At 41.3% G+C, this 22,279-nt stretch overlaps 1 protein-coding gene across 6 annotated transcripts in view; it reads right to left on the bottom strand.

The window, feature by feature from the left end:
• Positions 1–22,279, bottom strand: part of LOC148220010 (ras GTPase-activating protein 1-like) — a 130,293-nt gene that overhangs the window by 96,567 nt on the left and 11,447 nt on the right. For all 6 annotated transcript variants that reach the window (XM_088155750.1, XM_088155747.1, XM_088155748.1 and 3 more), the window contains exons 3-8: positions 21,503–21,638; positions 20,578–20,648; positions 13,049–13,166; positions 11,997–12,028; positions 7,160–7,212; positions 6,153–6,303 (exon numbers count right to left, since the gene is read on the bottom strand). In XM_088155750.1, coding sequence (XP_088011876.1) covers positions 6,153–6,303; positions 7,160–7,212; positions 11,997–12,028; positions 13,049–13,166; positions 20,578–20,648; positions 21,503–21,638 — 561 coding nt within the window. The remainder of the gene's footprint in view (positions 1–6,152; positions 6,304–7,159; positions 7,213–11,996; positions 12,029–13,048; positions 13,167–20,577; positions 20,649–21,502; positions 21,639–22,279) is intronic.

Consider the following 22,279-nt stretch of genomic DNA (forward strand, 5'->3'; position numbering starts at 1 on the left):
GGGAAGGGAGGTGTTGGGGTTATGCATATGTATTGTATGTAAGATCTTGGGGAATAAATAGATGGCAAAGAACCTTGTTCAGGGCGGTCACGCCTTTCGGAGGTGACTCCCGTGCCACCCGCTGGTGAATAAACATATCACTTTCTAACTGGAATTAGTTAGAGGGTCTTTGTCCGTGATTATACCGGGTTTTTAACGATTCAGGCTGTCCTGGACATCAAGGACTGTTTTTTCCAAATTCTCCTACACCCAGAAGATGCCCCAGGGTTCGCCTTCTCGGTTCCTACCATCAATCAAGAAGCCCCAATGAAGCGCTACCACTGGAAAGTTTTGCCGCAGGGCATGAAGTGTAGTCCTTCCATCTGCCAGCGGTACATGGCCCCATTGCTGTCCCCGGTGCGTGCTCAGAGAAGGGAAGCCATCATCTTACACTACATGGATGATGTGCTTTTGTGTCCCCCTGATGACTCTGTACTCCAACACACACTTGACCTAGTGGTTAAAGTTTTAACCTCTGCTGGATTCCAACTGCAGGAAGACAAGGTCCAAAGGATGCCACCTTGGATGTACCTGGGCTTGGAGATCACTGCACAGATCATTTTTCTACAGAAATTGGAAATTGTTAGTGATCCTAAAAACCTAGCAGATCTCCATTCCCTGTGTGGATCTTTGAACTGGCTCAGGCCCTGGTTAAGCCTCACCAATGAGGACCTAGACCCCCTCTTCAAATTTATTGAAGGGGGAGAGAGAACTGGTTTCTCCCAGGGAACTGACCCCAGAGGCAAAAGCCACTATCCAAAAGGCACAGAAGGCTTTGGCTGAGAGGCAGGCTCACCGTTATCAGCCCGAACTGCCTTTCAAATTCATTGTCCTGGGAAAACTGCCACACCTGCACAGTTTGATATTCCAATGGGTCAAAGAGCAGAAAGATCCACTCTTAATCATAGAGTGGGTTTTCCTCGCCCACCAACAATCCAAGACCATCACCAAAGCCACAAGAGCTAATGTCTCAGCTGATCCAGAAATCCAGGGTAAGATTGCGTGAGCTGGCTGGTTGTGACTTTGTGTGTATTCACCTCCTGGTCAAACTTTTTAAGGAGGGAAAGAACTCTCCCGAGAAGTTGACCAAAGAGATGTTTCAGCACCTGCTCCAGAGCAATGCCAATGTCCAGTTATCTCTGGACAGCTATAGGGGACAAATATCAGTCCACGCCCCGTCACACAAGCTGCTTAATGAAGAATTCCACCTCATTCCTCATGAGAAAAGGAGCCGTAGGCCACTCAAAGCTCTCACAGTGTTCACTGACGTGTCCGGGGCACCCCACAAGTCGGTGATGACTTGGAGAAATCCCCAGACTCAGCATTGGGAAGCTGATGTTGAGTTTGTGGAGGGGTCGCCCCAGGTCGCCGAACTGGCCGCAGTCGTGAGAAACTTTGAGAAGTTCTCGGAGCCAATTAATTTGGTAACTGACTCAGCCTATGTGGCGGGGGTAGTGTCCAGGGCAGAGCAGGCAAACATTGAGAATGAGCATCTCTTCAGGTTGCTCTCAAAACTAATTTATTGACTTTTGCATAGAGAGCATCCATTCTATGTGATGCATGTGAGGTCACACACTGATTTGCCAGGCGAAATCGCAGAAGGGAATTGCAAAGCAGACTCCCTTGCTGCCCCAGTTGAAAAGGCACGCCTCCCTGACATCTTCCAACAGGCAAAGCTGAGCCACCAACAATACCATCAGAATGTGCCTGGTCTGATCCATCAGTTCCAGCTAACACGGAGTCAGGCTTGAGCCATTGTGACCACCTGTCCCAGTTGCCAGCTCCAGACCATGCCATCGCTGGGTGTTGGGGTTAACCCCTGAGGCCTTGGGAGCTGTGAAGTGTGGCAGACAGACGTTACACACATTCCCAGCTTTGGTCACCTCAAATATGTACATACAAGCATTGATACATATTCAGGTGCAGTTTATGCCTCTGCACACGCAGGAGAAAGGGTTGTGCATGCCAAACAACACCTAGTGCAAACCTTTTCAGTGTTGGGGATCCCTAGGGAAATCAAGACCAATAACGGCCCAGTGTATACATCCAAGGAATTCCTTGAGTTTGTCCAGCAGTGGGGGGTGGAACATAAAATTGGCATCCCCCACTCCCCCACAGGCCAAGCTGCATTTGAGCGTGTCCATCAGATGCTCAAGCAAGTCCTGACTAGACAGAGAAGCTCAACAGCATGGATGTCACCACAACAAAAGCTCTGCAAAGCCATGTTTACCATCAATTTTCTGAATTGTTCATTTGAAAATATGAGTCCTCCGGTGGTACGTCACTTTAACAGCAGTGATCAGTTTAAGTTGTCCCAGCGTCCACCTGTCCTAATTAGGGACTCAGAAACTTGGGAAACCAAGGGCCCTTATCAACTTGTTACCTGGAGGCGTGGCTACGCGCACATATCCAACTCTTGGATACTCCAAAAGTGGGTAAAACTTTTCGTCCCCAAAAACCCAGCTCTAGCAGAAGGGGATGAGAAGAAAGTAGCAGTTCCTTCAAAAAAGAAGACACCGCTGGAAGGAGGAGAGAAAACCTTCCTGAGATCTGGTTCCATTCCAGCAGACACCCTGATTTTTAATATTCTTTAAAATGTTTGGTTTTGCTTTTTAGAAAAAATCTACCTCCAACCCAACCTCGCGATGAGCCCTATCCAACTTTTCATCCTGTTCGCACTGAGCAGTCTGACAGCTGTGTGGATCGTCCCTCAGCCATGCCAAAACATTTGGATGACCCTGGCAAAGACACTCCAAGAAGAAAATATATGCCTGTCCACTGCAGCAGCAAGAGACACTATGTCTACCTGCCTGGTAGGGATCCCATTGCAGGCTGGAGAATATCCAGTCAGCTTTGACACACCTATGCCTAACCCAGGTCCGAAGTCACACAGCATCCAAAAACGCCAAAATTGTAGGCAGTGAGCTGTAATGATTAAGAACCCCATAGAGCAGTGGCTGCCAAATTTGGCCAAGGCAGCTCAGGAACCCCAAGAATTAGAGCTATTGAGTTCCTCCCCGGCACCATACTGCATTCACTTTACCTTCAGCCCATTATCTAGCACCAAAGCATTTCACAACATACTGCAATATCGAGAGGAATTCACCACCAAAAGGTGGTGCAATATTCTGAGTCATGTTGCAGCAGACAATCCCTACCATTCAAGTCCCGAAAGCCTCCCTAAGGGTCTGTTCTTAATTTGCAGAGATTGAGCATGGGCAGGAATCCCTTCTCGGTTTTTAGGAGGGCCATGTACCATCGAGTGGTTGTCCCTCTTAGCACCCAACCAAACCTTGATTGGCGAATGGACACACAAAAACAATTCAGCCAACAAAATTCAAGAGAAGTGCTGACCAATTGGACCCAAATTGTGATTCAGAAATTTTTCATTGGGCCAAGTCAAAAAGAATTGCTGCTTCCCTATTCCTTCCATGGGTTGCAGCAGCCAAAGCTCTGGGTGAATTGGACCACCTAGAGTGCTGGGTGGTCAAACAGGCAAACTTAACATCCACTGCCATCAGCTCCCTCCTAGAAAATGAGGAAATTACCAGGCAGGCCACACTCCAAAATTGAGCAGCCATAGACTTCTTCCTGCTGCTGCATGGACACAAATGCCAGGAATTTGAAGGACTTTGCTGCATGAACCTGACCTCAAAAGCTCCCAACATCCACGCAGCCCTCCGAGACATGAAAAACTCGATTGGACAAGTGAAGCAAGAATCCGAGGATTGATTCAGTGAACTGTTCAAAGGCTGGGGACTCACAGGGTGGTGGACTTAAATAGTTAAAACAATTTTGTTGTTTTTTGTTGTTCTTTTCCTTATAGTGTTGGCGTTCGGACTTCTACGTTGCTTAATTTTCAAGGCAATCAATGACTTAATTTCTGCTACCTCAGAAGTAAACCACATGGAGTTATTAAACCATAAACAGTCTAACTTGCCCGCAAATCATAAGTGGTGCGCAAATCCATATTCTGAATCAGAATAAGTCCAACGCCTTTCTTTTAACTTTAACAAAAAAGGGGGAGATGTTGTATTGCACTGTTTGTTTCGTAAGCTGCACTGTTATATTTATATATTTCACTGAGAAAATGGTTTGCTCTGTATCCCCCCAGAGCAGAGCTTGTGAAGTTGGTTCAGCCCTCCCTTAGCCTCTCCCCATCGGTGGCGTCCCATTGGTCGCGGGTCTGTTCCTCCCCGCCCCTTTCCCTGAGTTTAAAAGTGCCCGCCATGTTCCCTTGCTCTTTCTTTCTCCTTTCGCCATGTGGACAGAATAAACTGTGGATCACCTTCCCACGGGAGAAAAGAGCCTTCTTTGAGTTTTTTGCCTTTGTCTATGAGGACTTCCCACTCCTCTCTGGTCCAGAGCTAGCTGGGCGACTGGAGAGGAAAAAGGGATTTACCTCATTCAACCTCTAGTTTTTCACCTTGAAGACAAACTCTAAATTTTTTGAGGAAAAATAAACACAGATGTTCTCTCTGCCCCAAGAAATGCTCAGAAACAATTTCATTATCTTGCATAAACTCATACTTCCTGTATTTCTGTTCTGAATTCAATACCATTTGATGCTTTTCAGCAACTTCTGACTGTTTCATACAACAATCCACCTTAGTCTTCACATATTTAAAGACTTCCTTCTTCAGGGTCCATGACAAATAAACCAGTACAAGAATTAAGTTCACAGAAAGCTATTCTTTTTTTTCTGCTTCTCATTTATTGCCCTCTGCAGTATATCTTATGGTAAATAACTTGGGGCAATTACCACCTCCATTTTGCATCATTATCCTGCATGTTTGAACTTCCAAGAAGTCTATCAACTGTCAGTAAATGTGAATTGGACATAATTTGAGCTGAAGAGTATATTAGTAATTCTCCAAAACATTCAACTAGAAGTCTTTTAAATCCAAGTAGTTCTCTCACACTGAGGAAGATCTTTGCAATCTAGTTACCAAAATATTCAAAAAGTCCTGTAAAAGCATATTATCATAACTTAGTGGTGCTTAATCTTTTCATCTTCTTTTACATCCAATGTCAAGGAAAGAATCTTCTCTAGTGAATCCAGCAGTGGGAAGTAATAAATTATTGCAGTAAGTTTCTGGAGCTATACTCTCTAATACTGCAAAGCCATTTGAGACTAATAAGGCTTCCACTAATTTGCTAATTCGTTTGACATCACCTAGGGTGTTTGAAGTCTATCATTCTCCTAATATACCATATAACTAGAAAATGGGCAAAAGAGGATTTACCTTCAAAGGCTGACACTGAAGCTAGCTTGATTTTCAATGAGGATGTCTGGGGGCCAGACTGATTAATGTAGAAGATACTCAAGCAGTCTGTGTGGGGGATATATATAGGTTAATAAGGTTCCAATTCCTTAGTCTCAAACCACTGTCCATTTGAAATCCTATGAAGTCTACTGAACTTCTTAGTTAGGAGACTTCAACATTTTCTTGGACACACCAGTTGCTGGATCTCTACCCACTCAGAAGCCAAGCTGGAATTGAGAGAAATTCTCTATTGGGATGAAGAATGCCCTGGTTCTAGGCAAACAAGTCCAGAAAATTTCTGATCATGTGATAGGCAGTGGCCTCAGTTAAGAGAGAAAGTTGAGTTTTCACTATCTGCACTTCTAACCAGAATATTCAAATATTTTAAGGTGATTAATTTAATGACCTTTTTCAACAATAAAGGTAATTTTCCCTTTGTTGTCAATACCCATTTCTATTGTTTATAATTCAAAATCCCTACTGAATGTCTCCAATAAAACTAACATTTACATTTTTCCCTTTCATATGCACAAAACTCCCTATTACAAATAGTAGTTTCCAAGACAACACAGCATTCTCCTAATTACATGTCATAATCCAATGTATAGGGTAAAGAAAATAATTTACAGAAGGAGAAAAATACTTCAAAAGAAACAAGTTACACCTAAGCTTTTGAAGGCTTTTAGAATGTACTTAGTTACAACTAACTACTAAGCAAGTTAGTTAAAACTCATAGCATATCCTTAAGAAACACTGAAACTTTATGATCATATCAGTAAGTTATCAGCAATATGTTATACAAGTTCCTTACAGAGCTGTAAAATACACACAACTATTAAAACTTACCTATTATAATATCTGCCTCCCATCATAAACTGATTGCTTGATGTTGGACATATTTTAAAACGCTGAATATTTTCACTGGTCCGAAAATAAAGTGAGTAATCACCAGGTGTATTATCTGAAGGCCTCACAAGAAAACTGCACACCTGACCAACTGAAAAGATATAATAATACAGCATTATTAACTGTTGCTTAGTGTCACTTATGAGCTCTTATCAAGGCTCTTTCTGTACAAATTAGCAGGAATTGCACACTTAAAGGATAAAGCCTGATCTAAGTTCCAACAGTGATCCCCATTCTTCCCCCAAAAAGGATCAAGTAGTACTAAACTGACAAAGTAAATGCCAAATCATTTGGCTGTAGGTGACAACCTATCCCAAACTTTTGTCACCTCTTTACAAGAGCATATGGTGTGCATATGAGTTTTGACAATAGTTTTTTAAAAACGAAAGATTTTTGTTCTCATATTTAAGGTATGTTATTTGACAGTATGAGTCTGAAATCTTGATGTCTTCATTTTAAAAATTATTTCCTCTATGAGGAGACTAATACATTCTCCCATAAGTATAGAACAGCACCAAGCCTTCCAGAGTTCACAAAGTGTTTGGACAACACTCTCAGGCACATGGTGATTCTTGGGGGATGGTTCTGTGCAGGGCCAGGAGTTAGACTCAGTGATCCTTGTGGGTCCCTTCCAAGTTAGCATATTCTCTGGTTCTGTGAACAGTATTTTCTCCTCAGCATTCGAATGAAGCTCAAGATACATTTATGTATATTACAATATTTTTTTTAAATTAGCTACTTCAATCAGAATTCTGAAACTAACTTTATTTGAGAACATAAAAAACCCCCCCTCATTGCTCAGCCATGAGGTTTTTTCCAATGTAGTAGCAACCACAGATCTGATGCTCATATGTTCATACAGAAGAAAAAACAGGTTTTCCTGCAGTCTCAAAGGATTAATTTGTCTCATTCCCCTACCACTGTATTTCCATCTGAAATAAAAGTACCTGTCATCAGCAAATTGTAAGCTTCTTGTTTGGAGATCTTCCCATGGAACCATCTTAAAGATAAAAAAAAAATAGAAAGCAAGACTATCAGCTCTCTTTTTTAGCAGTTGTGACATCTAAGGCTCTAACATCTATGAATTAATCTCTCGTACATATTAATTAATCTTTGTTTTAAAAAATCTAGTAAATATAGAATATATAAGCAACTGCTATGTTATTCAGCAATTCTGTTTTTCTACCAACAGAATGAAAAATAAAAAAAAACTACATTGATATAAACTTGAGTACAGGTGTCCAACACAAAGTAGATGTTCAAATCCAAATGTGTTTCGAGATTAAAGGCATTGTTTAAATGCTAGATAATGACAGGCATATTTGAAGCCAGTCTCAGATAGCAATTTATTTGACGCGTGAAATAGAAAGCCCAAGGACATTAATGAAATTTAAATACTATACAGAATAACTAAAATTGAATTTCGCTAGAAGCTGAGGAAATAAACTCTGGCTTTATCAACTACTGAATGAGAATAGCTTTAGTTTCACGTCTTGCATCTTCCAGAATCCTTCATCAGAGCATCATCCAAAAAAATACAGCAATCTATCCAGTCTTAACCTGATACCTATGATTATAGGAAACAGCTTGATGTTGCATAGGCATTCAGTTTACATGTGACATACCACATACTACATCGTGAGAGCTCATCCTGTCTTTTAAAGGAAAGCTAGAAATAAGGCCTTCATTGCAGGGTGCATATGCACATGCATGCATGTTTAAGTGTGTCCTTAGTAACAAAGGGGTCCAGGAAGGCTGGACGTACTTTAAGATGGAAATGGTAAAAGTGCAAGAGCAGGCTGCCCCTGTGTGCCTAAAGACAAGCTATCAGGGAAGAAAACTGGCCTGGTTGAACAGGGAGCTTTCACAGGAACTCAGGGGAAAAAAAGTGAATTTATGACCTTTGGAAGAAGGGGCAGGAACCAGGGAAGAGTACAAGGATGTTGTTAGGTCATGCAGAGAGGGAATTAGGCAAAAGCCCAGCTGGAATTCAATCGGGCTACTGTCATAAAAGACAATTAAAAGTATTTTTTACAAATGCATTAACAACAAAAGGAGGGTCAAGGAAAATTTCCATCCTTTATTGGATGTGGGGGAAAGGATGGCATGGACACATTGTCCCCAAGGATGAGGAAAAGGCTGAGGTACTTAATACCTTCTTTGCCTCAGTCCTTAACAAAGACTGGTTATACTCAGGGTACTCAGCCCCCTGAGCTAGTAGACAGAAGCAGGAAGAAGAATAGATCTCCTGCAATCCAGAAGGAAGCATAGTGATCTGCTGAGCCACTTAAACATTCACAAGTCTATGGGGCCTGATGGGATTCACCTGAGGGTACTGAGGGAGCTGGTGGAAGAGCTTCCTAAGCTGCCCTTCATTACTTATCATCAGTCCTGGTGAACCATGGAGGTCCCAGATGACTGGAGGTTGGCCAATGTGATGCCAATCTACAAGAGGATCCAGGGAACTACAGGCCTGTCAGCCTAACCAACAGATCATCTGAAGTGCCATCACACAGCACATGCAGAAAAAACAGGTGATCAGGCCTAGCCAATATGGATTTAGGAAAGGCAGGTCCTGCTTGACCAACGTGATCTGCTTTTCTGACCAGGTAACCTGCCTAGTGGATGAGGGAAAGGCTGTGGATATTGTCTACCTGGACTTTAGCAAGGCCTTTGAAACTGTCTCCCACAGGATTCTCTTGGAGAAGCTGAAGCCCATGGCTTGGACAGGTGCACTCTGATAGGTAAAAAACTGGCTGTATGGCTGGGCCCAGAGAGTGGTGGTGAATGGTGCTACAGCCAGTTTGTATCTGGTCACTAGTGGTGTTCCCCAAGGCTCAGTGTTGGGGCCAGTCCTGCATAATATCTTTATTTATAATTGGATGGGAGGATCAAGTGCACCCTCAGTAAGTTTGCAGATGACACTGAGTTGGGTGGGAGTGTTGATCTGCTGAAGGGTAAGAAGGCTCTGCAGAGGGATCTGGACATGCTGGATCAATGGGCCAAGACCAACAGTAAGAAGTTCAACAATATCAAGTGCCAGGTCCTGCACTTGGGTCAAAACAACTCCATGCAGTGCTACAGCCTGGGTTGACATTTGGCTGAACATGAGCCAGCATGTGCCCAGGTAGACAAGAAGGCCAATGGCATCCTGGCCTGTATCAAGAATAGTGTAGCCAGCAGGACCAGGGTAGTGATTTGCGCCCCTGTACTTAGCACTGGTGCAGCCACACCTCAAATACCGTGTCCAGTTCAGGGCCACTCACTGCAAGAAAGACATTGAGGTGCTGGAGTGTGTCCAGAGAAGGGCAACAACGCTGGTGAAGGGTCTAGAGAGTAAGTCCTCTGAGGAATGGCTAAGGGTACTGGGGATCTCTCTACAACTACCTGAAAGGAGGTTGCAGCCAGGTGGGGGTCGGCCTCTTCTACCACGTAAGTGACAGTGACAGAACAAGACACATAGCCTCAAGCTGTGCCAGGGGAGGTTCAGGTTGGACATCAGGAGGAATTTCTTCACAGAAAGGGTTGTTATGCATTGGAATGGGCTGCCCAGCGAGGTGAGAGTCATCCTCCTTGGAGGTGTTCAACAAAGACTGGATGTGGCACTTAGTGCTCTGGTCTAGTTGACAAGATGGTTATCAGTCAAAAGCTGGACTCGATCTCAGAGGTCTTTTCCAACTCAAATGATTCTGTGAAATTGCCCCAAATGGTACCAAACTAGGGCCTTAAAGGGAAAGTTGCACCAGGGGAGGTTTAGATTAGATATTAGGAAAAATTTCTTTATGGAAAGGGTGGTCAGGCATTGGAACAGGCTGCCCAAGGAAGTGGAGGAGTCACCATCCCTGGAAGTGTTCAAAAACGTATGGATATGGCACTTGAGGACATGGTTTAGCGGTGAATATGGTGGTGCTGCTGGGTTGATGGTTGGATTTAATCTTAGAGGTATTTTCTAACCTTAACGATTCTGTCATTTTGTGTAAAAGAAAGCCTCTTACACATCAAAAAAGAGCTCTACTTCTAACTTGTTTTCTATATTAACTTTACAGGAAAATCACTGGATATTGGAATATTTACAGAAATCCCTGCCTCCCTTGGAATCTTCTGAGCATCATGAGTAACTGAATTGAGTATCCAAGCTTCAAGATTCTTCTATAAACTACTTTGTTTTTTTTAAAAAAAAAAAAGTTCCTGTATTTGAAGGCATCCCTACTACTATTACGCTGCTATACCAAACTGACTAGCACAACACCGAAAACCTGTAAACTGAAGCCACACACCAACAATTTTCTTTCCCCTATTAGGAAGAAAAACAAACTACCAAGAAAACACCACCAGAAGAAATGCCTTCTTCTAACATCAGTCCTTTGGAGACTGCAAACTGGGTAAAAAATACAGAAAGCAGAAGCTGCAATTATTGCAAGCAAATAGAGTACAGATTAAGTTGTCCAGCTACTAGAAATTTTCTGTAACTTTCATTCGCTGCTCATCTTTGCAACTGAAAATCATATAACAATCAACTTTCTGTTGGGGGTTGAATTGTTCCCCTTTTCTTTCTGTGGAATTTCTCCCATTGTTATGCTAAGTAATTGTGGCTACACCTTAAAACGACAGATAATGTTCTCTCGTAGGGGGGTGGCTGGAGGGGGAGGGCAGGGAACCGGAAAAGGAAAGGTGGGATGGGGGGTCTGGAGCAGGGGACTCTCTCTCGCTTGGCTTCTTGGAGTGGGAGTACAGCCCGGGGCTCCGCTCTGGCATCTTCCCCTGCCATCCCAGCACTGAGATCCACGCTCCCTGCCGTTGGACATCGCTCTGCTGCTCTCCCACCTCACCCTACTATCTCCGGACACCCTGCTGAGCACCACGACCGACACCGTGAGGGGGGGAGTCACTTTCCCCATCCCCTCTCTCCCCTGGGCCGCCGCCATCACCCAGCCCTCTTCAACTGCGCGGGACCTGCCCTGCCCCCACAGCACCGGTAACTGAGTGCAGGGAGATGGCCTGGGCCAGAAGGGACTGGAGCGGAGCTAGACTGTTCTGTTGTGTTGCCAATTTTTATAGCTGTTGTTTTTTCTGCCTTGTTGGATATCAGTAAAGAACTGTTACCCTTACCCCCACACCTCCTGCCTGAAGGCCTCTGATTTGGACCTAAAATAATTAAAAGGGAGGGGGTTGCATTCCGCATCTCAGGAAAGGGGCTCTTGCCTTTCCTTAGCAGATACCTGTCTTTCAAACCAAGACACTTTCCTATATCAATTCATTGTTCATTGTAAACTGTATTAGTTGTTTTTTTAAGCTATTTAACAAGTTGGAATTTACTGCAAACAAATTATTCTAGTGGCTCCTGGTTTTCATTTAAAGTGCTAGCACATGAGGCTAATATCAAGTGTTACTATTACACTATCATTCCTCTAAATGATACTTTGATCTCTCTCCTGCACTTAGAGTTGAGCAGACCTGAAAAAAAGTTACTTCTAAGCTAAACTGTATGTGTATAAAAAAATCCCCACAAATCAGAAAACACCACATCCTCCATTGAATATATTCCAGGTAAAGTGATCACAGACTCATTCGAGACTTTTACTGCAAAATCCATTAACATTAGGCATAACTAATGCAAGACTTCATGTCAATGACCTATGCAACTTCAACAGCTAGAATAGAAGAAAAAGCTTAAGATTAAAAAACAAGTACATTCAACTTTGGTTCACCTTCCCAATCTCATAGCTAAAGTTTACAAACAGTTGTTTTATGATTTGCTTTTAATAAAAACAAAAAAATCCTTACATTTTGCCTTCATGTGGATCTTCTTCTCTTCCCTAATAGGAAAATTAACATATTAAGTGCATGACAAAAGTATGCTTGAGTTTAGAACAGTAAACTTCATAGGTTAAGATCTTCTGTAGAAATAAACAACACTAAGAAGTCCAAGACATTTTTGAACAAGATGGCTTATTGCACAGTTCATGTAAAGAGGTTTTCAACTTCATTCACTGGAATTCAGCAGAAATTCAGCCATAACACGTTATTTCAAAGGACTGTTTGTCACTCTTCAAGTCCTTCTTTACACGTGGTAACTTAAATCTCAACTTTTGTGAACTTCAACCACTAATGTAGAAATTTATAGTTAGATACTCTAACACTACCATTTCAATTTAGCCATTCACATCCTGATATAGATGTGAGAACAGGTGAAGCAAGCTCTACTAATAGCAATATACATATGCTGCAAAGCAAGCATCATCAAGACTCCAAAGCAATGGTGAACTACTTTGAAAAAAAAGCATGTGGGAAGGTGGAGTGGGTGGTTTTGTCCATTAAATCATCTCTTATCCTGCAGTACATCAATTATCTTTGCCACCCAATTAGCTTCCTGACTTAGCATAAGCCCTTCTAGGTATAATTAACTCATGAATATTTTGATATCCCCACTTAGCCCTTAAAAAAACAAAAACAAAGACATATGGCAAAATTTGAGTCTATACATTTATGAATATTTCAAACAAACAGAATATAACTGAATGACTAGCAAGTTATTTATCAGGACTGGTGAGTTTAGGAAACTGCTTAATAACGTCGCAGTATCATTCATTTTCACATGAGCTTTTTTTGTATAACAAGAAGAGGTACTTTGCTTGGATATTAAATTAGACTTAATGGTTTGTTAAACAACTTAAAAACCGGCAGATTCAAATAGTGCAAGAAGGTTTAGAAAAGTACATAAAGTCAGGCAGCTCAATGACACTGGTTTAATTTCAATGTTAACTTCCACACACAACTAACAAAAAATAAAAATCAAATCTCAGTTCCGCAACAAATTTGAATATAAAATTACTTACCACTTCTTCTACCAGGTCTTCTACTATAAGACCTTGTTCATCTGTCCGTAGGTTTGTAACCCACATCCAGCCATCTTCCAATTCATTATGCACAATAAACATATCTCCTTTAAGGAAACTGAAGAGAGTTACAGTAACACATATGTTAGAAGTACAATCATAATACAAAGTTTAATGAATACAGTGAATTCTTGAGCATAGTTTCAGAAAAACATTTGAGAAAATCTGACCATGAAAGATATATTTATCGGTATCCCAAGCACACCATGTGCATTTTTCACACAGTTTAAGTAGGTATGAATATCACATGAATGTTTCTCTTTCATTATTTTATATTTAGAATCTAATAGATACTGTAAAGTACAGTAAGGATGCATAAAACAAAAAATACCACAACAAAATTAGAAGATAGTAACATTCTTTTATCAAGAGGGACCAAATACTAAATACAGGTAAAAAACAATCAAAGATTTCCTTAATAGTCACAAAATAATATTTCTATCAAAACATAATTTTGTATAATAAAGCCTATGAAATATCTACCATTTAAGTATTTGGATATGAAGATAAGTGCTAAAAAGAAGATACAGAACAGTTCCTCAAGAAGACATGCAAATAACTACAAATAAGAGTATAAATACAAAGCATTAAAACATTCAAAGGAGTTTAATTACTGGAAGGTTAGTATAAGTTATTCCTTAAGTGTAATCCCAAACTCAGGTATACTGGTTTTCACTAGAATAGAGTTAAATTTCTTCATAGTTACTCCTATGGGGAGGGGGAAGACAGTGTGCTTGGGGACTGGCTGGGCATCAGTCTGTTGGTGGTATGCAACTGTTTTCATTTGCATAACTTGTTTTTCTTGGGTTTTATTTCCCTCTCTCTTTGTCAGTTGGTAGGTGGGGTTTTTTCCCTTACAACATTTTTTTTTAATTTATTTTTAATTATTAAAACTGTCTTTATCTCAACCCACAGATGTCTCATTTTTACCCTTCCAATTCTTCCCCCATCCCACCAGGAGGGAGGGAGCAAGAGGCTGTGGGATGCTTAGCTGCCATCTGGAGTTAAACCACAACAGTCCTTTTTGGTAGCCAACAGGGTCCTCAAAGGGTTTGAGATAATAAGAGATTTTACCAGAAGGTATTAGAAGAAACTTATATCTGTTAACAGTTGCTGGTCCCAATATTGATCCAACTGTTCTAAACATTAGTTTATCTGATCTGTGCCATGGTCTCTTTTTTACAGTACATGTTTAAGACTGGTTTTGGCTTTTGCAGTTTTCTGTGCTCTGTAGCACTTAGTGGTGTTTTGCCTGGGATATTTCTTACTAAAACACTAGCCTTGAGCTTAATCTGCTATTTGGGCTCTGTACTGATTCCATTACTGTACTTCGGGAACTGTCTCACGGAGACCAAAATTACACTTTCCCCAAGAGGATTTTCATGGAGGAAATAGAGAATGGCACCTTCACCACTTTCTTATGTGATATTTTCTCCCTTGTTATAGCAGCTCTTCAGTATCTTAAACATTCTTGGGTAATGAACTTGGTTGAACTGGGGTAATAAACTCCTTTTGGTATTTCTTAGAATATTGTTTTGGCTTTCTCCAAGGTTGACAAGCAATTTAGGAATATCATACAGACACCACGACAGTGTGGTTATGGGTGACAAGGTGTCTTGATTTAAGACGATTTAAGAGGTGAACACTCTAAAATTAGTTACCTCCCCTTATAGTTTTAACCAATCCTTTTTGATCAATAAGGAGAAATTAATATGAGTAGATATAAGTGAAAAAATAACAGTTTATTTTAAAAAATAGCAACAGGCAAAAAATAACAGTAATAGGCACTAGTTACAAAGTTGCTGAAATCTTGCAGATACCCCAAGAACAAAGAAAAACTCAAAATGGCAGAGTAACCCCTTCCCCAAGATGGTTCCCTCTGCAAGTAACCATGTGTGGCGAGGCAAAGGGAAAAGACGGCGGACAAACCCTGCTTGTCTCAACCTTCCCCCTGGAACAAAAAAACTGGGAAGGTAGGAGCTTACAAAGCCGCTCTAGTGGCAGATGGGAATTGCTGGCGTGTGTGAGGTCAGTGCTGCTGCTTGCTGCCACCTCCTGCCACCCACTGGACTGTGCTGGTGTTGGTGCTGCTGTCTTGGGTCCCTGTTCCAATGGGAAGGAGGAGAAGAAAACGGACTCTCAAGCACGGATGAGTGATGGCCCAACCCCAGCCCAGCTCCAGCTTCGCACTGCCAATAGGTGTTGCAAATTTCACTCTGAAACAGTTGTTGATTGTGAAATGAAGCTTTTCAAGTTGCTACTGTTGCAAGTAGAGCCAAAAGGAAAGAGGGAACTCTGCTTGAGCAACTCTGACTTTTTAAAATGGCCCTGGCACCCCCCCTGACCTCACCATTCTGTTTCTGGCTGTGCTGCCAGGCCTTAAAGAGACAGTAACATTTTTTGGGGCACAAATAGATATAGAAAACAATAACATTTTGGGTTACCCAGGACACAAGGCATGTAGGAAAATATGGGCAGCTATCTAGAAAGGTTGCCACCTCCAGTGGTCTAAGACTTCACTCCCGGATCCTGATGAAGTGACAGAATGTTTGAAAAAAGATATTCCAAAGAGGCACAACTTATCACACTCTACTGGGGCCTAGCCTGCACCAACCAACACTGTTTAGAACTGTTCGGCACCCTCAAGGAGAGGGTCTTCTAGATCTGAAAACATACCAATAGATACTGTGATTTAATCAGAGACCCAGCCTTCAACTATATCAGTCACCTCTATAATTAAAAAGAAACAATGAAAGCAGAAGTCAACTCATTCAGTAAGGGATGAAGAAGCTTCTCCTAAGAGGGAGCAGCAGAGCAGTCACAAGAACAGGAGAGGAAAGAATGAAATCATGAGACAGAAACCATACAATCCCTATCCCTAAGCAAGCACTAAGATATGTGAAGCCGTCAACCAGGTGAACAAATTGTCAGCTAGTTATTCTGATGCTGGGATATTGGAGCCAAACATCAGGAATTAGAGGGTAAGGAAACCTAGCAGCTGGGATCCCTTGTTAGGAATAAGGTCACTGACAAAAGGATTGTAAAAGGGGCAGGAATCTTCAATCTTTGGAGGCAGCTTCCATCGAGTGTGGACAGATATCCCATCAAGGAAAGACCAAATTCCCAAAGCAAGGTGACCACCACTGGGGGAGATATCCAGTATCTGAGGGAATTAGCTGTGGTGGAGGTATATGACAACCAGGTATCCAACAAGCTGTGTGAAATCCCATTCACATGGCCTATGTGGTGAAAGTCTATGAAGTGCACCAACATTGTACACCAACAACCTGGTGGTAATGAGCTGGAGAGACACAAAAGCACCAAATGTGGTTGGATCGGCCAGCCAACTGAAGAATTCAAAGAGAATCTCACTTCCTTCCTGGGTCTCAGCTATGGAGAAACTGTTCCAACAACTGTCCCAGCAATTAAAGAAGGAGAAGTCTTCCTCATCCATAGTGACCAACATCTTGGCTATTAAGAGTCAACCTTTTTGTGCTCAGGAATAGGTTTATCAGTGAATCAGTGACACACACCACATGCCACCCTGTGGTTCTATCTGCCATGACCAGGGGGAGGACATAAGGAAGTGGGATGGTGAACCTACCTGGAGACTAGAAGCTCAAGTACAAGAAGTGCAAGTAAAAACAACAGCGAAAAGGCATCCACCCAGGAAAATTACTGCCCCAGTGTCTGTTGGTGCTTAGTTGCTGGCCAGGGTTAAACCATAACATCAGGTCATATGAAAACCTTTCATGGAGCACAGGGGGACTTCTCAATCAAGTCAAATGATGTACCAGGGATATAGGCAATAGCTACACAGTACTGAAGTTCATCAACTACCAAAATCAGATACCAATTTTCTACTGACCATCTCTTGAGAGGGTGTGATAGATGCACCCACTCTGAGTGAACAGTAATAATTACCATTTAATAATTGTTTAATCATTAATAAAACCCTTTTAGTTAACGCCACAATGATGACTTCTTTTAATAATTCATCTGTGATAGAGTAACAAAAAATGCATTAACTTGAGCACAAAGTAAAAAGCAAGAATAAAAAAGCCTAATGAAAATACTTAGAATTAATTCAGCTACTAATGAACTTAAATCTTAACAATGTACAATACACAGCAAAGCCATCTTATATCAGTTGTTATTGTTTGAAATGCTTCAAGCTTTCTAAATATTAATTATGACATTAAAATTAAGTCAAGATTCCCTGAAATATAGAACATCTTCAAGAGTACATTACAAGAGTATGTGGTGATTTGTAAAGATTTCCTGAAATTTTTATGTGCCAAGACCTGGGCAGCCTCCATTGAACCTGATAAGGACCAATCAGTGTCTGATTTTTAATATTAACACATTGTTACACCAATGAGAAAGTTTATGCGTCTTTGTGAAACACACATGTAAAGACAAAAAACCCCGGCAGGGCCGGGCGGGCGGGCTCTGACGCAAAGCTCGGTAAGCCCACCGGGCCCCGTTTTTAACCAGGGCCCCGATAGCCAGGGGGAGGGGACGCCTGCTCAGTTGCTAAAATCTGAATTTCCCCCCTTCCCGGGCACGGGCAGAGAGCCCGCGGCTCAGCAGAACATCTAGCTAACATTAAAACCCTGTCCTGCTGCTGGCACAGGCCGAGCCAGGAGGTCAGTGGGGCCCCTCAGGACAGCAGCTCCGGGCGGCCGGGCCTGCCCTGCTGCCTGCGTGACCTGGGGGAGAGACAGCTGAGCTCCATTCTGGCAAGGCCCCCCCACCCTTTGCCTGCTGGGCAGGGGGAAGGGAGGACCATCAGCCCGCAGCTGGAATTGAATGTAGCAAGCGCCAGAAAACAGCCATGGAGCCAGAAAATCCACCACAGCTTTCTGGCTGGGCCTTTATAATCCTAGAAAGACTCTTTATTGTAAATAACTCCGGCCTGCCACCTGGAAGAGACCACAAAACCATCTGCTGCCTGGGTAAGACATTAACTCTCACTGCCCAGAATGAGACTTGCAGACATTTTGTTCTTTCTCCTGAGTGAAAGAAGAGTACCAAGATGAAGACACACACAGAAACAGCATGAAAACACCGAGGTCAGACAAAGGGAAGAGTCAGGTCCCAGATGAGGGAAGGAAGAGAGTCGTAGACTGAAATTTCTCTTTTTTTAAGCTATGGAGAAGAGACTCTTGTTTCCCTATAACACATAAAGATATATTATGGGGTGGATGAATGTTTTAACTGTAGATATGAGCAGAGGCATTGGTGTTAGAGTAAGCAGATGTTGAAGTGGCTGTGATCTCACAAGCTTAAATAGAGGAGATGAAAATCCCTGCTGCCCCCCCGGGAAGAAGAAGAAAGGCCTCTGTTTTCAAAGATGAAGAGAGCTTTTGTTTGAACTGTTATAATCTTTAAAGTGTGCCCCATAAGTTGATACGGTCCTCAATAATAGTTATGGGAAAACTGTTTGCTGAGGAAGGGATTTTTACATAGTGATCAGATTTCCATTCTCCCGGGAGGCTGATCACTGTGACATCAAAGCCACAAGAAAATTGTTTCTTGTGTAGAAATCTCCATAGACTGAAGATGGAAGTCTCCTCTCCCAAGTGAATTAGTGAAAGACTATTTTAGAGATGGTAAACTGACTGAATTGTTTCTGTACGTGGTTGGTGTGAAAGAAAAGTTGTGGGGGGAGGAGAAAGTGTCCTTAAAGTTTTATTCTGATTTTTATTATTTTTCCCTTATAGTTTCTAGTAATAAAAGCCTTCTTCATACCATTTAAAGTTTAAGCCTGTTTTGTCCTAGGGTGATGTTATGGTGTTTGTATCTCCAATCGTGTGTTCTGATTATGTTTGGTATTATGTCCTGTGCTTCCAGGACTGACTCTGAGAGTGAAGCTTTGTTCTGTCTTGTTATCAGCCGGCTCACCTCCCCCATGGTCTATGTTTAGGAGAGGTTTTAGCTCGGCTTGCTTGCTTGCTTGCCTGCTTGCTTGCCTGCTTGCTTGCCCGCTTCTGCCTCTTTTTCTTTCCTTCGCTTTGCCCTTGCTTTTTGCTTATTAGTTAGTTCAGCTAGGCAGTCCAACTTTTTCCCTGGACTGTTTTCTTTTCCACCCCGTTCCCTCCCTCTCCTGGATACCATCTGAACCTGTTCCGGACGGGGACCTGGGAAACCCCAAGAAACACCGGGAGTCTACACTCTGTCACCTGCAGCAGTCATCCCCAGCGCCGGAGACTGATAACTGAGCGACCACTCGCCGGAGAGACTGAACTTGTCATCCCTTCAGAACGGTGAAAGAGTTTTTTGTCAGCTGGTGTTGTTTTTTTTTTTCCCTGTGCTGGGGAGTGTCTTGCTTGTTAAATAAACAGGTTTTTTCTCCCACTCTTCTCTGAGGAAATTCTTCCCGAACCCGGTGTTGGGGGGGGAGGAGTCGTGGGGTTTGCTGTCTGGGGGGTCCTTCTGGAGGTTTTTCCCCAAATTTGCCCAAAACCAGGACACTCCTAATCCTGTCTCACAGCAGGAAATGAGTAACTAATTCTAGTGGGTGCACTGGCAATTTGGCCAACACAGAACCCACAACATAAATTAGTGCATTGGCCAGGAAACCTCAAATTGGCGAACCAAAACCACTACACTAATTTGGTGTTTCTGCCCGGTTGAACCAAAACCATGACATAGTACAATACATTAATTTGACCTAAAATGGTGTATTTTGTACCAGTTTTGCTATGAACAGACTATTTTACCATGCACATCTCAGAAACCTAGCCAGACACATAGAACTTTACAGTTTCCTGTAATTCTTGTTACCATAGCAGAGTAATAAAATACTTTTTCCTCTTAAGTTGGTAGATGCAATTAGGCATTTATTGGACTTGATGGACTCTATTATGCATAAGAACAGAAAGAAACCTTACTTTCAATATACAATTAGGGAGTTCCCGCCTGTCTTACTACCTTATTGTATGCTTAGAAGAAAATCTTCTCAAAGATGAATATCCTCAAAGTGTTTTTTATAGAGATCAGAATGGACTGGATAAATTTTCACCCCGATGAGGATATAAAGCTGTCATATACTTTTCTCCATAATCTTAGGTTAATAGTCCTATCAAGAACCTTATTCCCAATTACACCAGCATGTTCTATCAACTTGTGAAACCAAGACAGTCTCATCAGAAATTAATACAAACATCTTTCAAATCTGGCTTTTCTTTTGTCAGCTGGAAGAAAACTGATATCTCAGGAAAGCAGTATTAATTCCAAGCAACCAGTATATGTTCTTCCATTAGATACAGGACTGTTGATTTTGCATCTTTTCCACATAATATATACATAGTAGAAGGAAAAAAAAAAATAAGGCAGGCATCTTACCTTTAACCTCCTAAGATGCAATTGGAAAGTATTTGCATAGTGAACATATACCTAAATCATTAGGTTTTATAAATACTCCAAGAATTTCACATGTGCTTCTACCTATTATTAAAACATACCTTATTTCATCAGTTTCTGGCACTTTGGTGTAAGGTAGAATTGCTCGAACTCTCCTTCTATCTTCCACAGGCTACAATTTAAGAGAGGAGTTCAAAGATATTAATTTTCCCTTTCATTATAGTGTAGCTTCCTCTCCCCAAAATTATGCTATCCTGAGGCAAAAGACTGGTAATAGTAATTTGTATTCCTTTGCTAGTTTTAAGTTTTTTAAGTGTCAAAAATAGTAAGAGCTGGAAATGCTCAATTCCTAAAGTTATATACAAGTCTTCATTTTGATTCTAGCCCTGTAACATTATCAGTCATGTTATCTCCAAAAATCAAATTACCAACTATGTAATTCCCATGAAAGAGCACTTTACAACTTACTTCTTCTTAGAGGAAATTTGTGAAAATTTAACATTCAGAAACATCTTTATTTGGGGAGGGACGGGGGCATTACTCATACTGATAATTACCAATATTGTCTTAAGGATAGTCACTTGAAAAAAACAGCTTTCAGAAGCTTTGGTTATTTCAAGGATGTGTATTTCAAAATCTTTGCTACAAAACAGTAATATTATTTGGATATATTTTATTAAGTCTGTGTAAAACCCTACATTATAATGATGCTCTTTAATAGCCAAAACCCACACATTTTCTTATTTCAGTTCACGTACAATGTTATTACTACATTTGGAGATAGCTGCAGTACCTGACATCTAGCTTTCTCATTACAGATTTTTATTAAAAAACAATTTTTTATCATTAGTTTCTATCAGTAAAACCTTGTTTATATATTCATTATACTTCACCATATGCTGAGATAGGTCTAGAACTAGGGGAAGCCATCTACAAGGCTTTTTTCATAGAAAACTATAAATATCAAATGCAAGATTAATGATATTAATATTTAAGTAGATGACATTTTAAAATTTTACTACTTGCCTCTGGAGGGGCTACTGGAAATAATAGTTTTTCCCCCTTCAGCAAACAAGACACATGACTGTAATACCCAATTAGGTCTGAGAGTGAAGCAAAGCGGCGTCCACCAATGTAATAATCTCCACACATGGCAATAATCCTGTTAATAAAGAAAAGGAAGTTTGACAGAAGAACTTTTGCTACAAACTTTTGGGATGGTTTGGGTTTGGGATTTTTTTTAAAAAGGAAATGAGGATGATATTGAGTTGTTAAAGCAGGCTGTCTATGTTCAAAATACAATATTACAGACTCACTCTCTAAAAATGTTAAGAGCTACCTGGAAAAGCAACTTTGAGAAGGGAGAAAATATTGACAGAGGGATTCAACTATTTCTTTAGTTACACAAAAGAAAAAAAAATTAACAAGACATTTGATCTACTTAAAAATTATCATTTTTTGGTAAAAATTGTAAAATTATCAGTTTTATGAAGCTTGCAGAATGCTAAAAAGTTTCCAATAAATGATGTAGTAAATGGGAAAAACGTCATACTTTCCACCAGAACTCTTTGTTGCAGTGTCAAACAATAATTTTTAGGATCATTCACTCAGGTTGGAAAAATACCTTTAATATCATGGGGGTTTTGAAGATAATAGGACTTAAACATTAATCCAGCACTTCCAAATCCACCACTAAACCATGCCCCTAAGCACAACATCTACATATCTTTTTAATAACTCCAGGGATGGTGACTCCACCACTTCCCTAGGCAGCCCGTTCCAATGGTTCCCTTTTGGTGAAGA

Source organism: Sturnus vulgaris, chromosome W, assembly GCF_052056855.1.
Source record: "Sturnus vulgaris isolate bStuVul1 chromosome W, bStuVul1.hap1, whole genome shotgun sequence".
NCBI lineage: Eukaryota > Metazoa > Chordata > Aves > Passeriformes > Sturnidae > Sturnus > Sturnus vulgaris.